Source organism: Lepidochelys kempii, chromosome 26 (assembly GCF_965140265.1).
Source record: "Lepidochelys kempii isolate rLepKem1 chromosome 26, rLepKem1.hap2, whole genome shotgun sequence".
In the NCBI taxonomy this organism is placed as follows: Eukaryota; Metazoa; Chordata; order Testudines; family Cheloniidae; genus Lepidochelys; species Lepidochelys kempii.
This window is the reverse complement of record NC_133281.1, coordinates 16,108,837-16,133,799: the sequence shown is the minus strand read 5'-3', so window position 1 is coordinate 16,133,799 and position 24,963 is coordinate 16,108,837. Positions and strand designations below refer to the sequence as shown.

At 48.5% G+C, this 24,963-nt stretch overlaps 1 protein-coding gene across 3 annotated transcripts; it reads left to right on the top strand.

Moving 5' to 3' along the window:
* LOC140903601 (interleukin-1 beta-like) lies at positions 1 to 22,188 on the top strand. Of its 3 annotated transcripts, XM_073325127.1 has the most exons (9): positions 2,808 to 2,901; positions 9,411 to 9,625; positions 16,010 to 16,103; positions 16,786 to 16,854; positions 17,149 to 17,197; positions 17,880 to 18,090; positions 19,129 to 19,299; positions 19,962 to 20,107; positions 20,812 to 22,188. In XM_073325127.1, the coding sequence occupies exons 4-9, from the start codon at positions 16,808 to 16,810 to the stop codon at positions 21,022 to 21,024; spliced, it is 837 nt and encodes a 278-aa protein (XP_073181228.1). In that variant the 5' UTR covers positions 2,808 to 2,901; positions 9,411 to 9,625; positions 16,010 to 16,103; positions 16,786 to 16,807; the 3' UTR covers positions 21,025 to 22,188. The 3 variants fall into 3 exon arrangements, with proteins under 3 accessions (XP_073181229.1, XP_073181228.1, XP_073181227.1); XM_073325128.1 differs by lacking the exons at positions 2,808 to 2,901; positions 9,411 to 9,625 and adding an exon at positions 1 to 18; XM_073325126.1 differs by lacking the exons at positions 2,808 to 2,901; positions 9,411 to 9,625 and having other exon boundaries at positions 15,867 to 16,103.
* The last annotated feature ends 2,775 nt before the right edge of the window (positions 22,189 to 24,963 follow it).

Sequence of the window (24,963 nt, the reverse complement as noted above, 5' to 3'; positions counted from 1 at the left end):
GATTTACACCTGGTGCAGGTGAGAGAGGAATCAGGCCCCTTCATAGAATCATAGAATATCAGGGTTGGAAGGGACTTCAGGAGGTCATCTAGTCCAACCCCCTGCTCAAAGCAGAACCAATCCCCAGCTAAATCATCCCAGCCAGGGCTTTGTCAAGCCTGACCTTAAAAATATCTAAGGAAGGAGATTCCACCACCTCCCTAGGTAACGCATTGCAGTGCTTCACCACCCTCCTAGTGAAAAAGTTTTTCCTAATATCCAACCTAAACTTCCCCCACGGCAACTTGAGACCATTACTCCTTGTTCTGTCATCTGGAACCACTGAGAACAGTCTAGATCCATCCTCTATGGAACCCCCTTTCAGATGGTTGAAAGCAGCTATCAAATCCCCCCTCATTCTTCTCTTCTGCAGACTTAACAATCCCAGTTCCCTCAGCCTCTCCTCATAAGTCATGTGTTCCAGTCCCCTAATCATTTTTGTTGCTGGACGTTTTCCAATTTTTTCACATCCTTCTTGTAGTGTGGGACCCAAAACTGGACACAGTACTTCAGATGAGGCTTCACCAATGTTGGATAGAGGGGAACGATCACGTCCCTCAATCTGCTAGTAATGCCCCTACTTATACATCCCAAAATGCCATTGGCCTTCTTGGCAACAAGGGCACACTGCTGACTCATATCCAGCTTCTTGTCCACTGTAACCCCTAGGTCCTTTTCTGCAGAACTGCTGCCGAGCCATTCGGTCCCTAGTCTGTAGTGGTGCATGGGATTCTTCCATCCTAAGCACAGGACTCTGCACTTGTCCTTCTTGAACCGACCCTTGGGGCACTCCACTTGATACCGGCTGCCAACTAGACATGGAGCCATTGATCACTACCAGTTGAGCCTGACAATCTAACCAGCTTTCTATCCACCTTATAGTCCATTCATCCAGAATATTGCTTCTAAAGACCTTAAAGTTTGGTGTTTTCACTGACCACACTGGCCCTTCAACAGGGGTGCCGGAACGGGGGGGGCCACACGACCTGGCCCGTCCACTTTTCATCATGGGCCCAGCTCCCTGCCTCTCCTTTTCACTCCCCGAGGCCCTGCGTCCAGCCAGACTGGAAGCTGGAGCCCAGCCTGGATAAGAGTGGCCCGGGAAGCCTGGGCAGCTGTGGACACTCCACCTGCCTGGGATGTGGGAGCCCAAGAGCAGCTTCCAGCCCATGACCCCGGTAGAGGGTACTTCCCCACCTGGCTCCGACTTCCAGATTGACTGGGAGGGTGGGGCCTCAGGGATAAGGGGTGGGGCAGGGCCACAGAGGGGGCAGGGCCTCACCCCCCAAAAAAACTTTTAGGAAGGATCCATCACGCCTGCCTTCCAGCCTGCCTTGAGGTTTTGAAACACAGTTTTTGCTTTTCCGATGCTGGGCTTTCCTTCAGATGTGCAATCACCCTTATCGCGAATGATGCTCCCCAGATAAGTCCATCTCATAACGGCTTTCGAGGCTTCCCCTTCCCAGTAGGAAAAGTCATTGCTAGGTACGTTGATTTTCATAACGTCCATCTCTGGTTTATTAAGCCCTCTTTACCAGTGATGATAAGACCTGTTTGACCCTGTTCGCAAAGACTGAATTTGCCAACAAGCCCTGGAGGGTACAGTTGCGCCCGTTTCTGACCTTGCTACTCACACCCCCTGCCAGACCACTGCTGGCCCTTCCCCTGACATGCCACCTGGCCCCCAGACAAGGCCCCCCGTTGGCAATTCAGGTGCTGTGTTATCTGAGAACTTGCCCCACCTGCTGTGTGATCTGGTGAAGCACGTTCTGTGATCAGGCTGCTAAACCAGAGCACCCCGTGAGCAGCTAATGCTCAAAGGTCAAATGTTACCCAGAACTAAGGTTGGTATGATATTGCAGTGCCACCCTTACTTCCGCAGTTCTGCGCTGCTGCTGGCAGTGACGCTGCCTTCGCGCTCTGGCCCCCCAGCTCTGAAGACAGTGCCTGCCACCAGCAGCAGTGCAGAAGTAAGGATGGCAATGGGGCACTAGTAAGTCTTCTGTGAAAAGTGCTATTAATAAAGTTTCTTCATGCCCCACCCCCCCAGTATTAAACAGTAACTGCTTTTTAAAAAATAACTTTTCTGCTTATAACAATAATTCAATAAAAATGTGTTTTAGTCAATGTGACGAAGTGGGACTATTCTTAATGTTTCCTCTGAATACTGTAGGGGTGCCTCAGTTTCCCTTATGCATTTCTTAAGTCTCTAGGGGGTGGGATAAGGGGGTGTGATTGTTGCAGAGCAAAGGGCCAGTATACATAAATGGTCGACACTCTGTCTCCTGGCAACTGATGGCCTGGGCCCTTCCCCCCTGCAAGGTGAGAGCTAAAGGGTGGGAGAACAAAGGAATCAGGTGACCTCCTGGCCCGGGAAAGGGACAAAGCCCAGAGGAGGAGGGGCTGGAGAGTGAGTGAGTTGAGGGCTGGCTGGGGATGTGGAGTGAAATGCAGACGTGGTTGTCTGGCTCACTGCCCCCCAAAATGGACCCGGCGGAGGGGTCCTGTTCTCTGTACCTACAAGCTCTGTTTTAGATCATGTTCCTGTCATCTAATAAACCTCTGTTTGACTGGCTGGCTAAGAGTCATGTCTGACTGCGGAGCTGGGGTGCAGGACCCTCTGGCTTCCCCAGGACCCCGCCTGGGCAGACTTGCTGTGGGAAGCGCACAGAGGGGCAGAGGATGCTGAATGCTCCAAGTTCAGACCCAGGAAGGTGGAAGTTGTGTGAGCTTCTTGCCCTGAAGACAGCCTTCTCACAGAGAGGAGACTTCACTAGAGTCCTGCCTGGCTTCAGAGGGAGCAGTCCCAGAGCATTGCCCGGGGACTCCGTGACAGTCTTAATTTAAAAGCGGTGAGAAAAGGTAAATTCATTTTAAACAACAGGGTTATAAAATTGTCATTTAAATAGTGTTACATATTAAAAATGAGTTTTTAATTTTTAATGGGGGGGTGGTCATACTCAGAGGCTTACTGTCTGAAAGGAGTCGCCAGTTCAAAAAGTTTGAGAACCATTGATATAAGTTGTATTTCCCTAGTTAGCTTATGAGAAGGTCATGCGAGACAGTATGAAATGCCATGCTAAAGACAAGATATACCACGTCTATCACTTCCCCCATATCCACAAGGCTTGTTACCCTGTCAAAGAAAGCTATTAGGTTGGTTTGACATGGTCTGTTCATGACAAATCCATGCTGACTGTTACTTATCATCTTATTATCTTCTAGGTGCTTGCAAGTTGATTGCTTAATTATTTGCTCCATTATCTTTCCGGGTACAGAAGTTAAGCTGACTGGTCTGTAATTCCCCAGGTTGTCCTTATTTCCCTTTTTATAGATGGGCACTATATTTGCCCTCTTCCAGTCCTCTGGAATCTCTCCCGTCTTCCATGTCTTTTCGAAGATAATTGCTAATAGCTCAGATATCTCCTCAGGCAGCTGCTTGAATATTTTAGGAGTATTTCATCAGGACTTGCCAACTTGAAGACATCTAATTTGTAAGTAATCTTTAACTTGGTCTTTCCCTGTTTTAGCCCCAGATCTACCTCATTTTCACTGGTGTTCGTTATAGTAGACATCTGACCGCTACTAACCTTTTTGGTGAAAACTGAAACAAAAAAGTCATTTAGCACTTCTGCTATTTCCACGTTTGCTGTTATTATCTTTGCCCCCTCAGAAGGTTCAGTGGTGACCTGATCACAGTCTGTAAGTGTCTACACGAGGAAAGATTTCTGATAGCAGAAGGCTGTTTACTGTAGCCAAAAAAAGGCAGAACAAGATGGAATGGATGGAATTGATTTAGTTGGGGATTGGTCCTGCTTTGAGCAGGGGGTTGGACTAGATGACCTCCTGACGACCCTTCCAACACTGATATTCTATGATTCTATGGAAGCTGAAGCCAGACAAATTCTGGCCTTGAACTACATGGGGAAATAGATTGGTATACTCTGCAATAGCTCTTCAGAAATAGTTCCCCCACAGATACTTCTTTCTGGAATAAAATCACTTTTATTCCTCAGATAAGTCAAGTTAGAATCATTCCCGACTAGCTGAATTCTACTGTTGTCAGCCGGCGGGCATGTGTGTGTTCTCTCTATATGCCGTCCCAGCTCTGCGTAGGTAGCTGGCCCAGCAGACCTTGAGTGTCCTACCCAGAAAGACCACAGACGTGGTTCGGTGGCGAAGGCGCTCGGCCAGGTTAGTTGTCGATGAGGCACGGTCCTAGCACCCTGGCTCTGTGGTCATGGGTATGCTACCACATGTATGTCCATGAAAATGGTACCTGCTCAGTCAGCGGTGGAACTTTCTGCTGACCCCTCGGCTGGACAAAGGTGCCCCCTATAATTTCTGTTTTATACGTTGATACAAACAAGTTACATATCATGTTCCTGATATGGTTAGTTACCAGCCCTTCACTTTGTACGTGCTGGTTCGAACAAAACATCTCCATGCAAAATTCTGTCCTCCTGTCCTTGTCTGGGGCGGGGGCGGGGGCGGTGTGGTCCTGTACCTCTCCAAGGAATGGGTTTATGCCATGCCTCTCTGTTGGGGTGTACCTGTCCTAGCCTTCTGGAAGGTGTTTCCATGAATACCTCATACTTCTTAGGTGGGCCTGTGTTCTTCCCAAGTTCCTCTGCCGGACAATGAACTTGTAGGCAAACGTCTGCTTCATGACAACATCTGCCTTCTGCTCATAGCCTGGCTTTTGCTGACTTTGGTTCAGGCCTCAGGTCTTGCGCCGTGGCCAGTGCTCCCGGCTCCCTGCTGCATCTACCAGCCTAGCTATTATCAGTTAGTTATTCCAGAAGAGCTGTGCAATCACAACCCGGTTTGCCAGCTTTGCACAATGGGCCATTTCAGTTCAGCAAAGAGAAGGGGAGGGGTAGCGAGCCAAACTGGGTGGGGAAATCACTGATTCATTGCATGCAGCCAGCAAAGTTTCTTCCTCATTGCACAGAGCTGACTTTCCCCAGCCTTGGTAGAACTGGGTCAGAGAGCCCGGGGTGTACAGAGATGCAGCTCCCACTGAAATCACTAGTGCTTTCTCTGTGCTGGGAGGGTAGGCACCAAAATATCTGCACCTGGTCTACTCTAGTACTTCCATCTGTGCTTCCACCAGCACACTAGCACTTAACCATTGCGAGGGAAGGGGGAATAAAATCGTCCAGTGCAGACAAAGCCTCCAGGCTACTAGTTTTCCTTAGTATCATTTGTACGGCATTGATTTCATCATGTATTTCATTTCCAGACCAGTCAGCTTTCTTTTAAAACAACAATGTCATTTTATAACCCATGTGGTTACAGAAAACGCTGGACATTATGATTCACTACTGGCTCAAATATAAACAAAACCCAGATTTAATTACTTGTCAGATTGCATGATTTGTTTAAGACCATCTGCTGAATTTGGGGGGGCTGATTCATGATAGATGAGCATCTGTGGTTAGCCATGTGGTTTGTATTACAGGAGCACACAGAAGTTCTAACGGAAATGAGCCCCTCCCCCTTGTGCCAGGTGCTGCAGAGACATCATCAGAACATAAGTGTGACAGCGAGCTTACAGTCTAAAAAGACAAGCCAGACCGAGGGTGGGAGGAAGGTGGGGAGCCGAGATACTGGGCAATTAAGAGCTCAGCTCCCCTTAGAGCACCAGAATAAATGGCCAGGGCTTCCCAACAGAGCTCTGAATGCTGCACATGTGAAAGGCCAAAGTGGGAGCCGAGCTGTTCTGAAGCTCCAGTCCCAGCTGTGGGTCCTGGAGGGGAGGCCTGGCCCCACGTCAAACAGAGCATATGGGGTAAACCCAAGAACGGAAGTAAGAGCTCTGGTATCACAGGCCAGCGTTTTAACCCCAAAGCTCAAGGAAGAGGCTGTGGCTTGGAGTCTCTGCACGCAAATGATGCCATAATGTCATCAATATTTTAATTCCTAGAGTTGTGCTCCTCGAGTCTGACATAACATGGCTCCAGAGTTTCACAGAGTGATTCCTCTCCTCTGGACTCTTTCCCATTTCTGCACATTCTTCCTAAATGGTGGTGCCCATAACTGGAAGCCGCGCTCCAGCTGGGGCCTCACCAGTGCCGAGCAGAGCGGGACAATGACCTCTTGTGTTTTACATGCCACACTCCTGTTAACACACCCTGGTATCATATTAGCCTTTTGTGCAGCTGCATCACACTGATGACTCCTGTGCAGTTTGTGGTCCATCATAACCTCCCAGATCCTTTCCAGCCGTGTGACCACCTAGCCAGTTATTCCCCAGTTTGTAGTTGTACATGTGAGTTTTTTCCTTCCTCGCTGAAGTACTTTGCACTGTCTTTATTGAATTTCACCTTGTTGATTTCAGACCAATTCTCCAATTTGTCAAGGTCCTTTTGAGTTCTATCCCTGTCTTCCAAAGTGATTGCAACCCTTCCTAGCTTGGTGTCTGCAAATTTTATAAGCCTACTCTCCACTCAATTATCCAAGTCATTAATGAAAATATTGAATAGTACCGGACCCAGGATTGACCCCTGTGAGACCCCATTAGATACACCCTCCCAATTTGGCAGCAAACCATTGATATCCACTCTTTGAGTATGGTCTTTCAACCAGTTGTTCACCCACCTTACAGTAAATTCATCTGGACCACATTTCCCTAGGTTGCTTATGAGAATGTCATGCGGAACTGTGTCAAAAGTCATTCTAAAATCAAGCTGTATCACATCTACTACGTCCCCCATCCACTAGGTCACTAACCCTGTCACAGAAGGAAATTAAGTTGGTTTTGCATGATTGTTCTCAACAAATTCATGCTGACTATTCCTCATAACCCTATTCTCCTTCAGGTGCTTACAAATTGTTTGTTTTAATAATTTGCTCCAGTAACTTTCCAGGTACTGAAATTAGACTGACTGGTCTATAATTCCCCAGGTACTCCTTGTTCCCCTTCTTAAAGATAGGTACTATGTTTGTCCTTCTCCAGTTTTCCAGGACCTCTCCTGTCCTCCAGCAGTTCTCAAAGAAAATTGCTAATAGCTTCAAAATTGCTTCAGCTATTTCCTTAAGTATCCTAGGTTGAATTTCACCAGGCCCTGTTGAGTTGAATACATCTAACTTATCTAAATATTCTTAAACCTGTTCTTTCCCTACTTTGGCCCATGTTCCTTCCCCCCGGTTCTCAATTTTTATTGTGTTGAGTATCTGGTCACCATTAACCGTTTTAGTGAAGACTGAAGCAAAATAGGCATTACACACCTTAGCTTTCTTGATGTCATCTGTTATTAGCTCTCCATCCCCACTAAGTAGCGAACCTACGGTTTTCTTCATCTTTCTCTTACTTGTAATGTATGTGTGACGTTGCACTCCAAGGTCAGCTCCCAGACTACTGCACTGGGCAGCACAGCCTGGGCAGGAGGTGACCAGGCCTCTGAGGAGAGAGAAGTGATTCGGGACTATTTAGAAAAGCTGGACGAGCACAAGTCCATGGGGCCGGATGCGTTGCATTGGAGAGTGCTAAAGGAGTTGGCGGATGTGATTGCAGAGCCATTGGCCATTATCTTTGAAAACTCATGGTGATCGGGGGAAATCCTGGATGACTGGAAAAAGGCTAATGTAGTGGCCATCTTTAAAAAAAGGAAGGAGGATCTGGGGAACTACAGGCCGGTCAACCTCACCTAAGTCCCCGGAAAAATCATGGAGCAGGTCCTCAAGGAATCAATTCTGAAGCACTTAGAGGAGACGAAAGTGATCAGGAACAGCCAGCATGGATTCACCAAGGGCAAGTCATGCCTGACTAATCTAATTGCCTTCTATGACGAGATAACTGGCTCTGTGGATGAGGGGAAAGCAGTGGATGTGTTATTCCTTGACTTTAGCAAAGCTTTTGACATGGTCTCCCACAGTATTCTTGCCAGCAAGTTAAAGAAGTATGGGCTGGATGAATGGACTATAAGGTGGATAGAAAGTTGGCTAGATTGTCGGGCTCAACGGGTAGTGATCAATGGCTCCATGTCTAGTTGGCAGCCGGTATCAAGTGGAGTGCCCCAAGGGTCGGTCCTTGGGCCGGTGTTGTTCAATATCTTCATAAATGATCTAGAGGATGGTGTGGATTGCGCCCTCAGCAAGTTTGCAGATGACACTAAACTGGGAGGAGAGGTAGATACGCTGGAGGGTAGGGTTAGGATACAGAGGGCCCTAGACAAATTAGAGGATTGGGCCAAAAGAAATCTGATGAGGTTCAACAAGGACAAGTGCAGAGTCCTGTGCTTAGGATGGAAGAATCCAATGCACCGCTACAGGCTAGGGACCGAGTGGCTAGGCAGCAGTTCTGCAGAAAAGGACCTAGGGGTTACAGTGGACAAGAAGCTGGATATGAGTCAACAGTGTGCCCTTGTTGCCAAGAAGGCCAATGGCATTTTGGGCTGTATATGTAGGGGCATTACTAGCAGATTGAGGGACGTGATCGTTCCCCTCTATTCGACATTGGTGAGGCCTCATCTGGAGTACTGTGTCCAGTTTTGGGCCCCACACTACAAGAAGGGTGTGGAAAAATTGGAAAACATCCAGTGGAGGGCAACAAAAATGATTAGGGGACTGGAACACATGACTTATGAGGAGAGGCTGAGGGAACTGGGATTGTTTAGTCTGCAGACGAGAAGAATGAGGGGGGATTTGATAGCTGCTTTCAACTCCCTGAAAGGGGGTTCCAAAGAGGATGGATCTAGACTGTTCTCAGTGGTAGCAGATGACAGAACAAGGAGTAATGGTCTCAAGTTGCAGTGGGGGAGGTTTAGGTTGGATATTAGAAAAACTTTTTCACTAGAAGGGTGGTGAAGCACTGCAATGCATTGCCTAGGGAGGTGGTGGAATCTCCTCCCTTTGAAGTTTTTAAGGTCAGGCTTGACAAAGCCCTGGCTGGGATGATTTAGCTGGGGATTGGTCCTGCTTTGAGCAGGGGGTTGGACTAGATGACCTCCTGAGGTCCCTTCCAACCCTGATATTCTATGATTCTATTATATGCTTTATGAAAATATGCTTATGAATCTGAATATGATATAACTGGAATATGCTTTATGCAAAAGGTCTCTTGTAAGGTATCATTACAAAGTTTATAATCTACTAAGTGTGCTCATCCCATTTGTTTGCGTGTGTTATTTCTAGGTCTGGAGTTAGGAGAATAAGACATAAACTTGTATCACTGATGTAAACATATTAAGTGGAAGCCATTACGGGTGCTTCAGAATCAATGACCTGCCAATGGTTCTGTTTACTTGCAAACCTTCTTGTGCATGTGCGGGCCAGCCTAGGAAGAATGGAGGCTGGGGTCTCATAGGACATGTGACCATGTCACCTGATACTGGAATCCATCTTAAATCTGGTACTTTTCCATTTAGAAGGAGGGGTTAGGACCCACAAAGATTCCTACCTTGTGCCAAAGCTATAAAATCGTGTGGAGCTGGACAAAGAGGGTGGCCAGTCATGAGAAAGCCCCTGTTTACCACCTAAGATGTCTGCTGGAACTAACAAGGACTGTACCAGGGGAAAGGATTGTGCCCAGGCTAGGAAGGAGTCTAGTCTGTGAAAGAAGCTTATTGGATCATCTCTGAGAGTGAGATATTACCTGTAAACAGTTTCTTAATGTATTAGACTTAGACTTGCGTGTTTTCTTTTCTTTTGCTTTATGACTTACTTTGTTCTGTCTGTTATTACTTGAAACCACTTAAATCCTACTTTTTATAATTAACAAAAATCACTTTTGTTTATTAATTAATACCCAGAATAAGTGATTAATCCCTGGGGGAGCAAACAGCTATGCATATCTCTCTATCAGTGTTATAGAGGGTGGACAATTTATGAATTTACCCTGTATAAGCTTTATACAGAGTAAAATGGATTTATCTGGGGTTTGGATCCCATTGGGAGCTGGGTGTCTGGGTGCTGGAGACAGGTAACCTGCTGAGCAGTTTTCACTTAAAGCCTGCAGCTTTGGGGGCGTAGTCCAGACCGTGGGTCTGTGTTGTACCAGGCTAGCATGTCTGGCTCAACAAGACAGGGTTCTGGAAGTCCCAGGCTGGCAGGGAAAACAGGCTGAGGTATTTTCAACACATCAGGTGACAGTCCCCAGGGGATCTCTGTGACTGAACCCATCAGGGTATGTACGTTAATAAACTCTTCTTATTGCTTTTAATGTTCCTGATCAGGTGTAACTCATTTTGTTTTACTGTTCTTCCTAGCTTTCCTTTGCATCGGGAGAGTTTGCAGTTGTGCCATTAATATTGTCTCTTTGAGGAACTGCCAGGTCTCCTGAACTCCTTTTTCCTTTAGATTTTCTTCCCATAGGATTTTACCTACCAGTCCTCTGAGTTTATCAGTCTGCTTTTTTGAAGTCCGTTATCCTTATTCTGCTGCTCTGACTCCTTCCTTTCCTTAGGATCATTAAGTCTATCATTTCATCATTGCTGTCACCCAGACTGCCTTTCACCTTCAGATTCCCTGCCAATTCCTCCCTATTAGACAGAATCAACTCTATCATGTCTGTCCCCCTGGTTACATCCTCTACTGTCTGGAACAAAAAGTTGTCCCTGATACGTTCCAAGAACATATTGGAAATGTTGTGTTTTGCCATATAACTTTCCCAACAGGTGTCTGGGTAGTTAAAGCCCCCCATTATTACCAGGCCCTGTGTTTTGGGTATTTCAGTCTTTTGCAGTTTGTCAACATCTTTTCTGAAGTGCAGCCACCAGAACTAGTCCCAGTCTCCAGGGTTCTTTTCATTTACACTGGGACTGATGTCTCGCTAGCTGGCATTTCTCTGTTTGTTTCTCTGTCCGTGGCTTGGTAACTTCTGAAACCCACATCCAATCCATTCCCAAATGCCAGGGAATGTTTGAGGGAGCAGTAGGAAGAGCCCTATTGATTTTGGAGATAATCAGAAACCTGGAAATGCCAGATTTCCACTAACATCAGCCCCAGAGTTTCTGTTTGCTGCTGCTGCCAGAGGAACATCTCTGGCACACCCTGCTGCTTCCTGAAGAGATGAGAGGCAGCAGCTTACTACAGGGTCCTTGCTTCCTTGTTTCCATAGGCTGAGCCGTATACCCAGCCACCCCCCACACTCCACTCTGGTCAGCTCTTTGCCAGCCCATGCCCTCCTTGCCCTCTATTCCAGCCAGTTCCCCCTCCCCTCAGCTGGGACCCTTTTGGGGGCCCCCAGAAAAATAATTACCCAAGCAGAAACCCACCGCAGGGTGGAGGAAGCCTGGAGCCCTGGCAGAAGACACAGAGTGGGCAGGGGAAGCCCCAGCACCCTGACCCTCGTACCCGACAGAAGTGCTGGGCAGGCAGGCAGGGTGAGGGAAGCCCCAGTGTGGCTGTGGCCCCAGGACTGCAGGAGCTTTCGTTCCCTGCCACGGCCTCAGGGCTCTGGGAGCTCTCACTCCCCACTGTGGCCCTGGTGGTGGGGGGCGGAGTGTCTCCAGTTTTGGGGCTGGGGTGGAGGGTGGGGGGGCAGAAAGGAGCAAGGGTCACAGGGTCCTAGAACCTGGGCTCCAGGCCGAGCCCAGACTTCTACACTGCAATTAAACAGCCCTTTAGCCTGCACCATGTGAGCCCAAGTCAGCTGGCCTGGGGAAAGCTGGGGTGTCTAATTGCAGCATAGACATACCCAAAGGCTACTGATGAAAATTTGTCTATATAAGAGTCCGGGAGGGGCTGGGGGAGGGGCGAGATGTTAATTAGTATTATTTATTCTGCACCCATTTCCTTGCCTTAAATTTTCTTCACGGTAATGTCCTTCTCCCACCTCCCAAGCATTTCAGCACACTAGACTTAGCAGAGACTGGGCCTGATCCTGAATGGAGCCGACTACTCGCAATTTGAGCTGAACGAATAGTTGTTTTTTCAGTTTGGTGTCTGAACAGACAAATCCGAAAAAGAAAATTTGGTTTGTTTATAACCGGGTCTGAATTTGTGGGGGGTTTCTCGCCAAGTCAAAAAACTGGAGAAATTTGGTTTGGGTGACTGTTTGTTCGGATCAGCATTTTGAAACACATTTCAAATCCTAAAAATATTTTTGACATTTTTCCATTTAAAAATGTCATTTTTGATTTGACACTTAGTTTCAAACTGCACAACACCTTCAAAAGATGATCCGGGGAAGTTCCATTCCTAAGTCTGCTAGGCTCCAAAAATCATGGAGTGAATAAAGACTCTAGATTTATGGGTCATTTCAACAATCTGTAACCCAGGAACTCTTCTTTTTCCTATGACTTTGGAGGTATTGATTGCCCACTTCACCTTGAATGTTCTCTTGCAACGTGTGTTAACTCCTTAACTGTTCCACCTTTGTATTAGCTGTGACGTTCTAGGTGCCATTCCCAGACCTGAAGAAGAGCTCTCTGTAAACTCAGACCTTGTCACTTTCAGCAGCAGAAGTTATGGCTTCAGCCACCTTGTGTCTCTCATATCCTGGGACCAACCCAGCAAGCGCAACACTCCAAACAAGTTTCAAAAATGTCATTTCACAATAGTTCATCTCAGGTTGTTTTGTCTAAATGAAAAGTTTTGACATTTCCAAAATGTTTGTTCTCAGTTTTTTCTGTGAAACTGTTCCCCAAACTCAACCTGAATTGATGTCCCAAAAAGTGCATTTTTTGGTTAATTTATTTTTTGCCAAAAAAAGCTTCCTCTAGCCATACACACAGTTCTTCCTGGAGTTAATGAAAACTGCCAGCGCTCAGCTGCACCCAGGACTGGACCTCACACTTGTAGCAGTGAATCTTGTTAACAATCATGCTCTGGCGGTGTAGTAAGGTGGGTAGGCTCCACCGGCCTCCTGGCAAACAGGGTTAAACATCTTGTCCTAGGCAGAGCCGCATCTTCTGCAGTGATTCTGCAGGACCAGGGGGATGAGGTAGATGAGGCTTTCTTCCGGCAGCTCACGGAAGCTACTAGATCGCATGCCCTGATTCTCATGGGTGACTTTAATTTTCCTGATATCTGCTGGGAGAGCAATACAGCGGTGCATAGACAATCCAGGAAGTTTTTGGAAAGCGTAGGGGACAATTTCCTGGCGCAAGTGCTAGAGGAGCCAACTGGGGGGGCGCTTTTCTTGACCTGCTGCTCACAAACCGGGTAGAATTAGTGGGGGAAGCAAAAGTGGATGGGAATCTGGGAGGCAGTGACCATGAGTTGGTTGAGTTCAGGATCCTGACGCAGGGAAGAAAGGTAAGCAGCAGGATACGGACCCTGGACTTCAGGAAAGCAGACTTCGACTCCCTCAGGGAACGGATGGCCAGGATCCCCTGGGGGACTAACTTGAAGGGGAAAGGAGTCCAGGAGAGCTGGCTGTATTTCAAGGAATCCCTGTTGAGGTTACAGGGACAAACCATCCCGATGAGTCGAAAGAATAGTAAATATGGCAGGCGACCAGCTTGGCTTAATGGTGAAATCCTAGCAGATCTTAAACATAAAAAAAGAAGCTTACAAGAAGTGGAAGGTTGGACATATGACCAGGGAAGAGTATAAAAATATTGCTCGGGCATGTAGGAATGATATCAGGAGGGCCAAATCGCACCTGGAGCTGCAGCTAGCCAGAGATGTCAAGAGGAAGAAGAAGGGTTTCTTCAGGTATGTTAGCAACAAGAAGAAAGCCAAGGAAAGTGTGGGCCCCTTACTGAATGAGGGAGGCAACCTAGTGACAGAGGATGTGGAAAAGGCTAATGTACTCAATGCTTTTTTTGCCTCTGTTTTCACTAACAAGGTCAGCTCCCAGACTGCTGCGCTGGGCATCACAAAATGGGGAAGAGATGGCCAGCCCTCTGTGGAGATAGAGGTGGTTAGGGACTATTTAGAAAAGCTGGACGTGCACAAGTCCATGGGGCCGGACGAGTTGCATCCGAGAGTGCTGAAGGAATTGGCAGCTGTGATTGCAGAGCCATTGGCCATTATCTTTGAAAACTCGTGGCGAACGGGGGAAGTCCCGGATGACTGGAAAAAGGCTAATGTAGTGCCAATCTTTAAAAAAGGGAAGAAGGAGGATCCTGGGAACTACAGGCCAGTTAGCCTCACCTCAGTCCCTGGAAAAATCATGGAGCAGGTCCTCAAAGAATCAATCCTGAAGCACTTGCATGAGAGGAAAGTGATCAGGAACAGCCAGCATGGATTCACCAAGGGAAGGTCATGCCTGACTAATCTAATCTTGCCTTTTATGATGAGATTACTGGTTCTGTGGATGAAGGGAAAGCAGTGGATGTATTGTTTCTTGACTTTAGCAAAGCTTTGACACGGTCTCCCACAGTATTCTTGTCAGCAAGTTAAGGAAGTATGGGCTGGATGAATGCACTATAAGGTGGGTAGAAAGCTGGCTAGATTGTCGGGCTCAACGGGTAGTGATCAATGGCTCCATGTCTAGTTGGCAGCCGGTATCAAGTGGAGTGCCCCAAGGGTCGGTCCTGGGGCCGGTTTTGTTCAATATCTTCATAAATGATCTGGAGGATGGTGTGGATTGCACTCTCAGCAAATTTGCGGATGATACTAAACTGGGAGGAGTGGTAGATACGCTGGAGGGGAGGGATAGGATACAGAAGGACCTAGACAAATTGGAGGATTGGGCCAAAAGAAATCTGATGAGGTTCAATAAGGATAAGTGCAAGGTCCTGCACTTAGGACGGAAGAACCCAATGCACCGCTACAGACTAGGGACCGAATGGCTAGGCAGCAGTTCTGCGGAAAAGGACCTAGGGGTGACAGTGGACGAGAAGCTGGATATGAATCAGCAGTGTGCCCTTGTTGCCAAGAAGGCCAATGGCATTTTGGGATGTATAAGTAGGGGCATAGCGAGCAGATCGAGGGACGTGATCATTCCCCTCTATTCGACATTGGTGAGGCCTCATCTGGAGTACTGTGTCCAGTTTTGGGCCCCACACTTCAAGAAGGATGTGGATAAATTGGAGAGAGTCCAGCGATGGGCAACAAAAATGATTAGGGGTCTGGAACACATGACTTATGAGGAGAGGCTGAGTGAGCTGGGATTGTTTAGCCTGCAGAAGAGAAGAATGAGGGGGGATTTGATAGCTGCTTTCAACTACCTGAAAGGGGGTTCCAAAGAGGATGGCTCTAGACTGTTCTCAATGGTAGCAGATGACAGAACGAGGAGTAATGGTCTCAAGTTGCAGTGGGGGAGGTTTAGATTGGATATTAGGAAAAACTTTTTCACTAAGAGGGTGGTGAAACACTGGAATGCGTTACCTAGGGAGGTGGTAGAATCTCCTTCCTTAGAGGTTTTTAAGGTCAGGCTTGACAAAGCCCTGGCTGGGATGATTTAACTGGGAATTGGTCCTGCTTTGAGCAGGGGGTTGGACTAGATGACCTTCTGGGGTCCCTTCCAACCCTGATATTCTATGATTCTATGATTCTATGATTACAGAGAGATTCAGCTAGCAGATCATTCAGAGCAAGCCTATGTGATCAGTAGGCGGGTATGCTGGCGGACTGAAGAGACAGGAGGCAGTGCGTCTTCTCTGGGAATAGAAACATTAGCAGGAAAGGGACTCAAGGAGCTTGCCACGACTGAAGTGAGATGGCGTCCTCATCATGTTCCTGGTTTGGACTGGGAGGAAACCTGAGGGCTTGCCTGGGCCACAGTGAAATTTCTTGGGGCAGAATTTGCCCCCTCGTAGAGAGACAGCATAAGGTCTATGTCCCACATCTGTCCAAAGGGCTGAAGTGGGACATATGTGGGGCATACACCTCGTGGAATTGAAGTGCAGTGGGGACAGTTTTCATCCTTCATTTGCATGCTCCTTTGGGGGGGGGTCTCCTTCTCAGGCCGAGTTAGTTTCTCAGTATTGATCACCAAGTTTCCTTTTTTCGTGTACTTCACCCACTTGTGAAATTTACAAGAATATCTTTATGTCCCCATATCTCTGGGGAAGTTCCCAGCTAAACCACACCTTCTTCCTCTTCTGCCCTCTATATCATGCTCCTCCATCAGCTACAAGGAACCAGTCAACACTGAGACACTCAAAGAGAGAGACAGAGATCAGTCCTCCAGGAAGTAGGAAGGGCCAGCGGCACGCATCACACAGGTATTGTGCTCAGGGCTCATTTGCAGCTGGCAATATCAAGCTGGCACTTGGGGTTGGGAGTTCCTGATCAGCAGACATTGCTGATTTACGAGGCAGCCTCGCCTGCAGTGGAGGCATATAGAAATACATGGCATGCTGTTTTAGAAGAACTTTGTAATAGATGGTGCAAACCATATTTGGGGCTTTGAACTCAGGTACAGCTTGATTCTCAGAGGTGCTGAGCTGAAATCATTGGGAGCTGCAAGCACTCAGCATCTCTGACAAATATTTGTTTTTAAAGACTAGCTGGCATGCAATATCTATCAATCCTTGATTGATCAATTGATCTACAGGGCAATCCAGCTGGCTTGCTTGCTTTCACAATACGTTCTCACCTAGATACAGATTTATTTCTCTTCTCACCATAGTATCAAAATAGCAAGCATATCAATTCACCCTATTATTACAGCAAATAAGCACGTTATCTTCATTTAAAGTCTTGCCAGTATTCCTGTGTCCAGGTTTTCTGCCACCAGCTCCCTGTCTTTATTGCTACAAGGACAGATTCAGCGGTGGCATAAGGGGACACACGTCTGACCGATTTCAGTGGCCTGTATGTTAGGAGACAGTCTCTCTTTCTCCATGGCTGGCTGTAGGTGCACAGGGTGCAAGGGTGAACATCTTTGTTTTTTTCGCCTCTTAGGTTTCATAAGCGAGAAGCAGCTATGGCAGCCGTTCCTGATGTACAGGAGGAGTTGATGGAGTTCTGCAGGTAACCCTGGATTTACTGACTCCCCATGTTCTAGGGTCTCAGAGCTGGGGATTCTTGCTGGAGTTTCACCGTGAAATTCACCCCAATGCAAAGAAACAGCACGAGGCCTAGGTACTGCTTAAGGCCAGCTTCAGCCCAAACCAGCATAGCAATGCCCGCAAATCTTTGTCGAGTTAAGTCTCCTTAGCTTACGATAAGTGTAAATGCCTTCGCCACTCGTCCTGAATCTGTAACTGCTGTAGAATCTCTTCTTTGGGGAATAACTGGCTTTGTTTGTTTGTCCCTCGCTTACAGTGTGAACGATGAACAGTTCTACGAAGTCGACCACCGCTACTTGGGGAAGGTAAGGATCGGTGTCTCAGTCCAACAGCCCTTCCTGGGGATTTTATACCCTGGTGAAAGAGGGGTCAGGCCCCAGTTAGCTCCCACGTGATAGTGGGATAGTGTCCTCCTTGGGCCTAGGGGCCATGGAATGTCTGGCCCAGTGAAACTGCATGACTGAGTGAATGCAGAGAGCAGGGCTATAGCAAAAGCATGTCCAGCAGCAGCTGGCATTCACTACCTGCTGTTAGCGTCCCCTCACCATTCAGCCCCCACCCTCCAGGGGAAAGCGAAGGAGGCTGGCTTGCAATCAGTGGTGGTGCTGGCTAGGCAGGTGGCAAGTGGCCAGGATTGCTGGGGGATGGTTTGCTCCAGTCTCCCTGGATCCATCAATCTAGAAGACACCTTGAGGGACATGGGCAGACGCTTCTCCTGTCACCTGCTGGGGGGAAGTAGGGGCAGGGGATTCGCGGCTCACACTGGCACATTGGCATCAGTGGAGTCATGTTTCACCCATGGGTGCTCTCAGCACAGAACAGGCACTGACAGGAGCCCTGGGGTGGATCTGAGAGGAGATTCCTACCGCTGGCCCGCCTCATGGAGGGGGAAGAACCTGACTCGGCCTTGGCGGCTGCTGAGGCTAAAGCAGCTCTTACGGGAGGGTGGGGCAGCAGCTTGTTTCACAGGGCTTTCCTTGCCCACAGAGCTCCAACCAAGGCTCGAGCCCCTGCTCCCTGTCCCAGAGCTGCTCAGCCTGCAGCCTGGGCATCCAGTTGCAGTTCACAGAGCAGACCTCTCCCAAGGTCTTCCGCAGATCCGTGGTGCTGGTGATCGCCACAGAGAAGATGAAGAAGGCATTGAAAGCAAGACCATTCACGGACGATGATTTGACGGGCATCTTCGATACTGTCTTTGGTACGGCCCCAGGGGATCCCTGGAGCTAAGTGACCCCGTCCAAGGGTTGGGGCTGAGGGGGGACACACAAGGGGCTTTGGAGCCCCACTAATGCCAGCTCTGTGCGTCGGGGGGCAAGTCTCGAGCTAGAGAGCTACCAAAGGCATTTACATGACACCAGATTGTCTAAGGCTCAGATCCTCAAAGGTATTGAAATCAATGCGAGTTAGGTGCCTCATAGCTTTGAGGCCCTGGGCCTGAACATCTCACAATCTTTAATGCCTTTATCCCACAGCACCCCTGTGGGGCTGGGCTATTCTCCACATTCTACACTTGGGGAAACTGAGGCACAGATGGACAAAGTGACATGCCCACGGTCACACAGGAAGTCAATGGCAGAGCAGGGAACTGAACCCAGGTCTGCTAAGGTCTAGGCTAGTGCCTGAACCGTGGGACCTGTCCAAGTGCATTCCCCTCACTCAGCCTTAAGTTTCGCCACCAATGCAATGGAGCTGATTATCAAGTGTTTTGAGATCGATGGTTGAGAACGGCAGAGTCTGATTGTTACCAGTTCATTCCCCCTGCATCCCAGCAGGAGCACCGGGTGTATGAGACTGGTTCCTGGAAGGGTGAGAGGTCAAGTCCCTTGGATAGGGAAGGGGTGGCCAATATGACCCTTTGCTCCAGTCAGGGAAAGGCACCCATCACTGTGGGTCACAGGCAGCTCTTCAGTCCCCAGCAGCTACCAGGCTCTAAATACTTTAACTGAGTGTTGCTGCAAATTCACAGCTGCCAGGAACTCCGCAGTGAGAACCAAGGCAGGACTCCAACCCCTGACCCCACAGCACAGGCCCTGCCACTAAGGAAAAGGGGGAATCCCCATTAGCTGTTAGCTGTACGGGGCCTATGACACACATCTTGGCAATGTTGATTAAATCACAAACACACCGATCAGTTCCTTGCACTCTGAGTCACTCTGGGGACCACGTGCAGGAGCGGCGAGCATGGGCTCAGAGAATGCGAGTAGATATTAACCCTTGTTCGCATTCTTGTTTTCAGAGACCATCTCATTCGAGAGTCACAATGTCACCCACACGGTGGATTCCATCTACCGCTACTTCAGATCCATCTCTTACGAAATTCGGGACACTGACCAGAAGTGCTTCAAGCTGGAGGCTCCCGCCCAGCTGGTGGCGATGCATTTGCAAGGCCCCAGCATCAGACACCAAGGTAAGGTCTGGACAATACCCGAGCATCAGCCCAAACCTTCACCCAAAATGCTAGCCTAACCTTTGACTTTCCCCCAATGAAGGACCCGAATCCCTGGCACTCTCCCATGCACTCTGCTCCTCTGTTTTTGGGCTACATTATTTCTAATCTGGGTGATACCAGAAGCCCTCTGAGAAACCTGATCTGATGAAGTTTCCAGGCTGGATCAGTTTTAACAGCTCTGGTTTCCAATCTCAACTGGCCCTGAGAACATCCAGGCCAATCACAGAGATAGCCAGGCCATGCCAATCTCTTATCAAAGGCCAGGGTGGTCCCCCAGGCAATCCCAAGAGAGGGCCCTTCCTCTGTGTTGAACTCCTTGCTCCTCACATCTGCCAAAGCAGCTGGTCTGAATCCTGTACTCAGGTCCCTGATTTCCACCTGGGGCCGCTGGACTGGAGAATCTGAGCTTTCGTATGTTCCAAGCCCCCAGTGAGACACCGGGGGAACCCTGGGGGCGTACACACTGAATGGCTTTGGCCCAGGACATTCTGAACACATGGCAAGGCAGCCTGTGGAGTGGCTCCCCTAGTTAGCTCCCGGCGCTGGCTGCATCTCTCCCCGCAGAATGCAGACAGCCGTTCTTTGTGCCGTTGCTGATTCCGTATTTCCCCATCTTGCAGTGAAGTTAAACATGGCTCTCTATAGACCGAAAAGCGGCACAAGCAACCAGAGCTCCATGAGGTTTCCGGTCGCTCTGGGCATCAAGGGGAGAAGTCTCTACCTGTCCTGTGTGCAAAATGGCCAGCAGCCGGTGCTGCAACTGGAGGTAAGGGGGCGGGGGTGTTCCAGGCTCTGGCATCTGCTTTGCCACTCGCTTTCTGAGAAACCAAGAGCCGCCCACTCAGGAAGTAAAGTGGGTTTCTGCTCGGAGGAGGGTTTGTGGTCTCCACGGGCGTTCTCTCTTTGTCACGCCAGGGCCCCAGCAAAGTTGCCAGCCCTATAAACCACCGCTGGGCCCTGCAAGCTGAGTGGGGATCCGTCTGCCTCATGCGCCAGCCCCAGCGATAAAGCTTGCAAAGCCAGAGTTTAGTAAATCGTTCTGTGGATGATGCATGAGCCAGGCTCGATTCCAGCTCCTGCAGGGCTAATGGGCTACTCTACTCCTGCTAGCAGATCGGACTGGGACTCACCCTGGCTCTGATCAGGCCCCCACATGTTGTGGGATCACCCAGTACCTGAACCCATCACTTCCACTTCTCCCTTCCCCCTGGGTGAGAACTAGTATAATTCCAGGCTGCTTGGGGGACATTCCCAGCCTCCAGCAGCACTGGATTTCTGTGGATGCCAACCCCAGAGCTCCCTGCCCAGTCCTCCTCCCCAGGCAATCTAAGCAGCAGTGTAGGGCAATGGGTAGCACACTGGAGTGGGAACCAAGAGAGCTCTTCCTGCTAGACCCGGTTAGAAAGAGAGGCCTGGCATAGCTCTCTCCTCTGGCCTCTCTTTCTAACCGGGCTGCCCTTTGTGCCACAGGAGGCCGATATCCTGAAGGATGTTGACGGAGCCGAGCTGGAGCGCTTCATCTTCTACAAGGTAGAAAACGAGAGCACGGCCCAGTTCGAGTCAGCCGCCCACCGTGGCTGGTACATCTGCACCTCCCCCCAGAACAACCAGCCCGTTGGCATCACCAACCGGCTTGGGGAAGTGTTCATCACCAACTACTTCCTCACCCAGTCCAAGCACTGAGCGCACATCCCAAACCGGCAGTTACTGGTTTCAGCAGAATCTTTGTATGTACTAAGTACATGGGGGAATGGTTGTATTTCTGAGTGAGCCCTGGCTCATGGCTCAGAACGTGACTGTAACACATCTCTAACATGTATGTATTGTGTCTTTCTGTTTGCTTTGTGCCCTGCCCTATCCTAGAGCATGGGCCAGTGGGTCTGATCCAGCTCCAGCATCTAGAATTAACCTCTTACTGGCGTGAGAGCTCTATATTAGAGCCCTCTTTATTAGAGGCTTATCTTAGTGGTTGTCTCTTCTCTCCCACCTTCCACAGCTTCGGTGAGCAAGCTAAGGCCGATGGCCCCTGGCTTGTGGATCGGCCCCTGGCTTGTGGATCTCCCCCAGACCCACTTTAACCTCTCCTTTCTCATAAGCTGTATCAGCCCAACCATGCAGATTTGCGGGGGGTTTCCATTCTGCGTTGCAGGATCATTGTATATTAATTTCATGTAAATTATCTGTGTTGTACCCGGAGGGCCTCATTAATTATTATTGTTCATATCACACCATCAGGCCCTGATTCTGCAAACTCTCAGGCCCAGCTCCGCAAAGATATGTAGGCTCCTAACTCCCACTGGCAGTTCAGTGCCTAAATACCTTTGCGGAGCCTGGCCTTAGAGACTTGGGTAAAGTTACTCAATTACTCAGCAGGACCCAGCTGCGTTAGGAATTTGTTCCCTGTGCCCTATGGAAGCCAGACCTTTGCCCATGAGTTTAAAGCAGCAAGACTAAGGCTTGCAAGCCACATGTGGCTTTTTATTGTGTCTTTTCAGCTTATGATATTAAAACACTGTGGGATTTAATTATTAACCAATCTAAATTATTAACCAATCAGGATGTTTTTTACTATGTAAGTAACTGATTGTAGTTCAGAAAAGAATAATACTTGGTCAGTCATTTTGCTGTGAGACTAATATACACATACATTAAATAATATAAATATTAGAGACGGAGGAATGGCCATCATCGTGCAGCGTGATTTTTTTTTTCTGTAAACATGCTATTGTGTTGTTTTAATTCAAAATTAAATTGCTCTAACTATTTCACTGTTGGTAACTTCTGTTAACATGTTAATTATAAATGAGGGTATTTTTGGAATTTATTTATTGACCAATTTAATATTGCTGGCCTGATTTTTAATAAACAAATCTGTATTGGTGATCACATTGTTCTGCTTGTAACTTTTGTTGCCTGTGTGCATGGCAGTCAACAAATTGGGTCGGACCGGAAGTCAAAGAAAATCCTGTTTCCCAGCTATTTTCATAGAATCATAGAAACATAGACTATCAGGGTTGGAAGGGAACTCAGGAGGTCATCTAGTCCAACCCCCTGCTCAAAGCAGGACCAATCCCCAACTAAATCATCCCAGCCAGGGCTTTGTCAAGCCTGACCTTAAAAACCTCTAAGGAAGGAGATTCCACCCCCTCCCTAGGTAACGCATTCCAGTGTTTCACCACCCTCCTAGTGAAATAGAGTTTCCTAATATCCAACCTAGACCTCCCCCGATGCAACTTGAGACCATTGCTCCTTGTTCTGTCATCTGCCACCACTAAGAACAGCTGAACTCCATCCTCTTTGGAACCCCCTTTCAGGTAGTTGAAAGCAGCTATCAAATCCCCCCTCACTCTTCTCTTCTGCAGACTAAATAACTCCAGTTCCCGCAGCCTCTCCTCATAAGTCATGTGTTCCAGACCTCTAATCATTTTTGTTGCCCTCCGCTGGACTCTCTCCAATTTGTCCACATCCCTTCTGTAGTGGGGGGACCAAAACTGGATGCAATACTCCAGGTGTAGCCTCACCAGTGTCGAATAGAGGGGAACGGTCACTTCCCTCGATCTGCTGGCAATGCTCCTACTAATACAGCCCAATATGCCGAATGAAGGATTTGCCACATTTCATGGGGTTCTAGCGTTTGCTCATTGCGAGTGTTTGGACAGTTGTCAAAATGCTCCTGGAAGATGAATTTGGGGGAATTTTAGCACTGATGGATTCCACAGCCAAAAATCCCTACTGAAAAATTCATTATTGGCTATTTGTTACTTTTCTGTTTTAAAAGGTTCCGTCATCCAACCAGGGTGTCGAAACAATTCGATGTGATTTGGATAAACAACCACTCCCAAGAGCTGAAAATCATCTGTCCAAACTATACTGATGCATCTCAGATCAATTTGTAGAAATCAGCATCGGTTCCTGAACGATTCACTAACCAAAAGGGGATACCTGCGTGTCAGGCACTGGCTAAGCGCCCTATGTCACTGTGGAGTGACTGGTACGTAAAGAAAATAATAGCCTACTACTACTGGGAGCTAATGAAGCTACTCCTTTAGTTCCAGTATGTGACAGACCCAGACCAGGGGTGCAGGAGTCTGGTCCAAGGCAAATATACAGGCGACTGGATGAATAGTTTCCTGTTCCCTGAGTGACCTGGCAAGGGGCTGCCCTAGAACAATCAAGAACCTGCTAGAACCCATTAAGACAGGCAAGCTAATTACGACATCTGGAGCCAATTAAGATCATACTAGAATCAATTATGGCAGGCAGACTAATCAGGACACCTGGTTTAGAAAGGACCTCCCATCAGTTAGGGGAGGGTGTGCAAGGAGCAGGGAGTGAGAAGGCAGGCTGCTGGAGGACTGAGGAGTACAAGCATGATCAGGCTTCAGGCGGAAGATCCTGCAGTGAGGGTAAAGAAGGTGTTGGGAGGAGGCCATGGGGAAGTAGCCCAGGGAGTTGTAGCTGTCACGCAGCTGTTACAAGAGACACTGTAGACAGTTGCAATCCACAGGGCCCTGGGCTGGAACCTGGAGTAGAGGGCGGGTTCCCCTCAACTCCCTATTTGAGACAAGAGGAGGTGACCTGGACTGTGGGTCCTACCAAAGGGGAAGGTCCCTGGCCTATCCCCTGACCCACTAGATGGGTCAGCAGAGACTGCGGGGATTGTTCTCCTCTCTTTCCCCATGCTGGCCAGCGATGAGGTTAGCTGAGTGAACTAACAAAAGTGGCCAAACTGAGGGCGGCTGTGAATCTCTGAGGCGAGCAAATCCGCCAATAAGCGCAGGACCCACCAAGACAGAGGAGGAACTTTGTCACAAATGCTAAAAGCTCATGCTTTTGGCATTGCTTGTCTCCGGTTTGGTCCCCACTGATGAACTGTGGGAAGGACATTGCATGAATAGCCCGAGTGATAAGCAGGTTTGTGGCGGGTTGCCTCCCTTTAAGATGCCATCTGATCTGCTGGGATACCACTGAGCCTGCCTGTTCTGCCCGCCTGGGCACCTTTTTACCTGGCTTGCTGAGCCAGGCTATTAAGCCTCCTCCAGTGCACACACAGGCACATGGAGATCAGCTCTGGGAAGACTCGTCTTAAGGGACTCGCCCCAGCACTCTGGTGTCCACCTCCCTTGGAGTGAAGACCCAAAGGTATATTGTGAAATCCGACTCCTCCCTCAATGTGGAGGAAGGTATGCACAGTCTCTTCCCCCCACCCCACCCCCCAATTATGACTTGCACAAACGGGGTTATATTATAAACAAGAAATAAATTTATTAACTACAAACAGTGAATTTGAAGTGGTTAAAGAGAGAGCAAACAGAACGAAGCAGATTACTAAGCAAATAAAACAAAACATGCAAACTAAGCTTGTTTCACTAAAGAAATTGGTTACAAATAGCGATTTCTCACCCTTAGATATTATTACAGGCAGATTACAGAAAGTCTTGAAGGGCAGCTGCACTGGTCCGCAGCTTGAGACCTCAGGTATTATTACTCACAAGCTAGAGGCTCTTCCAGCTTGGGTTCAACCCTTCTCCCCACAGTTCAGTGCTTCCTTCCAGGTGTTTTTCACTGTCTCTTTGGGTGGGGAGGCAGAGGAGAACCATGATGTCACTCCCCTGCCCTATA

Coding starts and splice junctions, on each gene's coding strand:
- LOC140903601 (XM_073325126.1), top strand. CDS start 15,928: ATGTCCCCATATCTCTGGGGAAGTTCCCAGCTAAACCACACCTTCTTC. Junction 16,104..16,785: donor CAGCGGCACGCATCACACAG/GTATTGTGCTCA, acceptor TTCGCCTCTTAG/GTTTCATAAGCGAGAAGCAG. Junction 16,855..17,148: donor GAGTTGATGGAGTTCTGCAG/GTAACCCTGGAT, acceptor CCTCGCTTACAG/TGTGAACGATGAACAGTTCT.